The sequence below is a fragment of the Marmota marmota genome, unplaced genomic scaffold (genome assembly GCF_001458135.2).
Source record: "Marmota marmota marmota unplaced genomic scaffold, marMar, whole genome shotgun sequence".
Taxonomy (NCBI): Eukaryota; Metazoa; Chordata; class Mammalia; order Rodentia; family Sciuridae; genus Marmota; species Marmota marmota.
The window spans coordinates 49,986,883-49,992,547 of NW_025999968.1; the positions used below are offsets into that span (position 1 = coordinate 49,986,883).

A 5,665-nucleotide genomic window follows, 5' to 3' on the forward strand; every position below is an offset into this window, starting at 1 on the left:
TTGAATAATATTGCTGAAATTGAATATGTCTATTTATATTCTTTTTCAATGATTATTAAGAAGTCCTTCCTGCCCCTATATCTGACCTTTTAACCAATCACCCTTGAAGTATTGGATAGGGATTCACTTTCATTTTCTTCATACAATGAATCATTTTTTACAGCATCATCTATTTACAGCATCATCTGTGGGTTTTGTTTTCAATTTTTAATTGACAGATAAAATTACATGTATTTATTGTGTACAAATTAATGTTTTGAAATAATTATATGTAGTTATCTTACTCTGGTTTTCTGTTGCTGTAACGAAATATCAGAGGCTAGATAATTTATAAAGAGGTCTATTTAAATTATGGTTCTGGAAGCTCCAACATATGCTTGGCTTCTGGGTAGAGCCTCATGCAGTATTGGTTCATGGTGGAAAGCAGAAGGCAAGTGGATATGTGCAAAGACAGAGCATGTGTATGAGACATGAAACAAATGGCATTTAACAATACCCTCTTGTTGTAACTAATCCCCTCTCTTGAGACCAAGCTTCAACATGAGTTTTGACAAAAGCAAACTACATTCAGACCATAACAAATGTGGAATGGCTAAATCTAGATAATCAACATATGCATTGCCTCACAAAGTTATCATTTTTGTGGTAAGAATACTTATGACCATATTGAGTATTGAGCAATCTGCCCTTTATCCATATATTAACTTCCCATATCTGTGCATCTGAGTGCTATTCTACCCTTTTGTGCAATTTGTCTTTTTTTTATATCAATACCATCCTGATTTTTCTTACTGTGGTTCTGAAGTACGTCTGTGTCAGGTGTATTAGGTTTCTTCTTTCCTCCTCCTTTTGAAGTCTGTCTTAGCTATATGTGGTTTTTTATTCTTCTACATAGACATTGTAGTAGGTTGATCCAGTTCTTCAAAGAAATCCCACTATAATTTTGATTGGGTTGCTATTAGATTTGTAGAGTAATGTGAAGACTATGATATCTTTATACTAGTTATTGCTAGTGCAGAACAATGCTGCTGATTTCTATGGTTGGCAGCACATGGGGCTGCCATGATGAACCCTCATTAATTTTAATGGTCTGTTGAGGTTGTTGGTTTTGTAGGTACATGTTCACAGTATCCATATATAATAGCATTTTCTCTCTGTAATCCTTAAGCATACTCTCTTTTTTGTTTTCTAATAATTTCTGCTCTCTTTGAATAGTTGGTCTATTAATGAATATTCTTCTCTTTCTTTCAGGAAATACACCTAAAGTACCTTATTATGCATAATGTTTGGTTCCTTTAGACTTCAGTGTTCAACCTTAATTAGGCTAGGAGCATTTCCTTCTATTTTTCTCATATAAGAGGCTTTAAAAATATCCTATAGAAATGGAATTTTATTCAGTGCTTTAACTTTTCTTGAGATAGCAACACCCCCACAGGTGCATGTGCATGTGTGAACGTGGCTGTACACTGGTCTAGTTTACATCTGAAGACTCCTCCCATTCCCGAGATATATTATGACCCTCACAGATGATACAAGCTTTGTGTTTCATCTTACTTTCTCCATTCAAAGTTATACTTTTCTTTTTAAACTGTTGTCCTTTGAAACCCCATGACACTATTTTTTTTAAATTATGTTACCTTTTATTATTTTACAATATACTTCAAAAATGCCATTACAGTTGCCTTAACTGCTCTAAGACCTTCACTGAAGTTTTTTTTCTGGCTGGACATGAGAAACAAGATTAAGTGCCAATGCTGGCTTTATTTTTTTTATAAACAATAATTTGGGTCTTTTTCATTCAATGTGACTACAGCATTTTCATAATAAACTCACAAAGGCAATACAAAGAAATACCTACTAAACAGGTTTCTGCCAGGAAATTCATGTTTTAAAGTTAAGACTCTACCAAAGTGGCACTATGGCATTATAGGCATTCAATTTTTGTTTTCTTTTTTCAAGTTTGTCAGTTCTTCACTATTATTATTTTTTCCCCTAGCAGGAGATAGTGTGTAATCAGAAAGTAAGGTTGAGAGACCATTTACAGTTTCTTGCAGTCTCATGGTGGATTTATCTGAAGAGCGGATATAAACCAAAGTGAACACTAGTCAACTAGAACCACATTTGGTCACATTCAAACAGTTCCAAAAGCACTTTGCTACTATATATGTCTCCTTCTTAACTGGTTCCATGTTAATTTTATTAAAATTGTAACAAATAAAATTGCAAAGTTTTTGTAGAATTGTATTTTTAGGGAACTACTATATTCAAATTAAAATATTTCAATTTGTAAAATGTCATTAGTAATATCGTTTCTAAAAACATGGTTGGCAAAATAAAAAGGCACAAAAGGGGATAAGAAAAAATATTTTCAACTTTCAGTGAAGAGTACCAAAGCATGTATCTTTCATGAAGAAAAGTAGAGAAAAATGTTCAGTAATTCATGCACAACTTGAGCTATGAAAAAACTTCTCTTCTGATAGATCCTGAGGCTTGAGGAGAAAAGAAGTTTTCCTAATCACATGCTTCATGTAAAATAAAATATAAAGCTGCACATACATACACGTTTGGTTTTAACAGTGGACCCATTTTGTTTTTTTTAAAAAAGTGAGGCAAATTAAAGAAAAGCAAAACCAAAATACCTTCATAAACAAATTTCAACTGTAGCCTCTGTCCTTTTTACCACTCCGTGGGGTAAAATGTCCAGTAAAATGTAAAATGCAGCACACACAATCATGTAATCTAAAAACTTTTCATGATAACTTATTGCAAATTGCACTTGACAGTTCACCACAACAATGGAAAACTGGCCCCTTGTTGGTTTGCACAGTCCTTGAGCCCCAAATTGAAGTTGAAGTCACCAGTAAAATGATCTGGATGAAAAGTTTGCAGCTGTGCTCAACCAGCTAGCTCCACCCTCTGGGTGTGAGCCCACCCGGGATACTACTTTGTCCTGCTCTTTAGTGGGACTCTCATCCTCAGGCAAGTAGTCAGGCAACTCTGTGTTCTCTTCTACTTCCCAGGAGTATCTTGGAATGGGACCAGCCTCTCTTTCCCACTTTCACTTTTCACAACTTGCTGAGCTTTCATAACCTTGGTTGATGCTATTGCTGATGCCAAAGCCTCTGCTTTCAAATCTGAACGAATTCGTACCACACATCTTTGAACAGCCATTTGAAAAGTGAAGCTAATAATGCCTTTAATTTTTAACAAAGCCTCTTCACATAGATTTCTTCGAGACGTATCATCAAGACCATCTATGTGCAAAACCACTGTTTTGGCACGTTTGTTTGTAGTCCCCAGAAAAAACTGCGCTTTCCTTCGACGTGAATTCACTTCATTAAAACTATCACCCTCTGCCATATTGGAGGACTGAAGAATGTCATAGATTTCAGAGGCCAGAAGCTTTGTTTCTCCTGGAGTTGTAGTCTTCTGTATAACATTTTGCAAGCTTAACATCATACCCAATTCCCCTTTCATCTTTTCTCTGTTGGCACGACATTCCGCCAAGTATCGAAGAGCAAGCAAAGCTGAGTGGACAACAGAGGGGTTTGGGTGGTCCATAAATAAAATAAGGCCAGGCAAACATCGCTGATCTTGAACAATGGCTCTTCTATTCAGTGGATCTGCTGACAAATCTCGTAGCTGGTTAACTACTGATAGAGCATCAGGTTCTTCATTCATGGTGGAGGAGGAAGAATTCATCTTCTGTATCATGTACATGAATAAAATCTTCATAAATTCGCTCCAGAGCTTTAAGAAACCACAGCCTGCCGCACCATCAGGATCACAGCTACAGATGAGGTAAAGGTATCCAGGCAGAGCTGAGCGAAACCCTCGGTTCGCAGCCGTGGCTTCAGTAATCGCAGTCAACCGGAATAACTCCAGGTGCCCAAGAGCGAAGGCGCTAGCGGGGAAGGCTCTGCAGACTCTCCCTCAGTGACCCTCCATGACTCTATTTTTAAAAATTACTTTTCCATTCTCTTTCACTCTCTCTTTTGTTGTGGTACTGGGAATTGAAACCAGGAATGCTCTATCTCTCAACTATATTCCAAAACAGATTTTTTTTTTCTTGAGATAGGGTATTGCTGAGTTGCCGAGACTGTCCTCAAACTTGCCGTCCTCCAGACTTGGCCTCTAAAAATGCTGGAATTATAGGCATGTGCCACCGTGTCTGGCTTCCATTCTTGAATATTGGAAATTTTGGAAGACTAAATGAAGGACAAAGAGAAAAATTAAGTTGCACTAGTGTTATAGACAATTCTTACTCACATTTTAACTCAAGTAGTAAGAGCCATGAGATGCTTTTTCAGAGGAACTACATTCAGATCACAGGTGGATTGAAGAGAGGAAACCATTGGGGTCCAGTATTGGTTGCACCAATGGACTCTCTACCATCAGCACTGCTGGGGAGGGACTGCCTGCTGAAGCCCTGCAAATGCCATGGCTGTTACTTTGGTGTCTGTGGCATGATGTAAGCAGTGAGAAGCCCTGCCAGTTGTGGTGCCCAGTGTCCAGCAGGGGTTTGGTCTCAGCTTCAAGTCACATGTCTCTCAACACTTCAGTAGGAAGTAAAAGAGACATGGAGTATCTGGTGAGGCCTGGAGGAGTTCCTGCTCTGGAAGGACCACTGAAGCCAGGCCCAGAGTTTTTGAAATGTCTACTAAAGAGGCAGAGGGTTATGAAGTCCTTTCTTCTATTTGTCCGAGTGGTTTAACCGGCTCCATTAAAACACGTTGGGCATCTTTTACTCCTTGATATTTTCTGAAGAATGGACAGTGACTCTCTGGGTCTGAATGTGGTCTGTATCTTTTTCTTTCAAACAATTTTGCAATGTACTTAGTTTTATTTATTATTATTATTAAAGATTACTTATTGGTTACTTAATTTTACAGAGTAGTGGGTCTCACTGTGGCATATTTGTACACACATATAATGTAATTTGGTCAATGTTATTCCCTCTCCATTTCCCTTCCCTGCCTCCCTTCCTTAACTCTAGTAGTTATCTTTTTACTGTTATAACATCACTTCTTTTCTCTCTAACTTCCACATATGAGAGAAAATAGACAATATTCATCTTTCTGTGTCTTGCTTTTCACTTAACGTGATGCTCTCCAGTTCTATGCATTTTCCTAGAAATGATATTTTCACTCTTCTTTATGGTTGAATAAAATTCCATTGTGTATATATACCACGATTTCTTTACCTGATCCTTTGTTGATGAACATTGAGGCTGATTCTATAAGTTGGCCATTGTGGACTGTGCTTCGATAAACATGGGTATGCTTGTGTCCCTATAGTAGGCTTACTTTCTTTTGAATAAATACTGAGAAGTGATAGAGCTGGATCATATGCTAATTCAATTTTTAGTTAGTTTTTTTTTTTTGAAAACTCCATATTTATTTCCATAGTGGTTGTACTAATTTATATTTCTATCAGTTGTGTATAAGAGTTTTTTTTTTCTCCCTACATCCTTACCAGCATTTATTATTGTTCGTATTTTTGATGAGGGCCATTCTGACTGGAGTGAGATGGAATCTCTGTAGTTTTGATTTGATTTCGCACACAGGTATTTTTCTTGTTATTTCTCACAATCCCTGCAGATCTATTCTATGCACCTTCCTGCTCAGCTGTGCATGAAAGTAGGAGGCCGACTTCTCAGATGAAC

General features: G+C 37.3%; 1 protein-coding gene across 1 annotated transcript; it reads right to left on the bottom strand.

The window, feature by feature from the left end:
• Positions 1–1,806: 1,806 nt before the first annotated feature.
• On the bottom strand, positions 1,807–3,921 carry LOC107136241 (armadillo repeat-containing protein 1-like). Its single transcript, XM_048803554.1, is given in 2 exon segments — positions 1,807–3,018; positions 3,021–3,921. Coding segments are annotated over 2 exon segments (879 nt in total). The 5' UTR covers positions 3,736–3,921; the 3' UTR covers positions 1,807–2,854.
• Between the last annotated feature and the right edge of the window lie 1,744 nt (positions 3,922–5,665).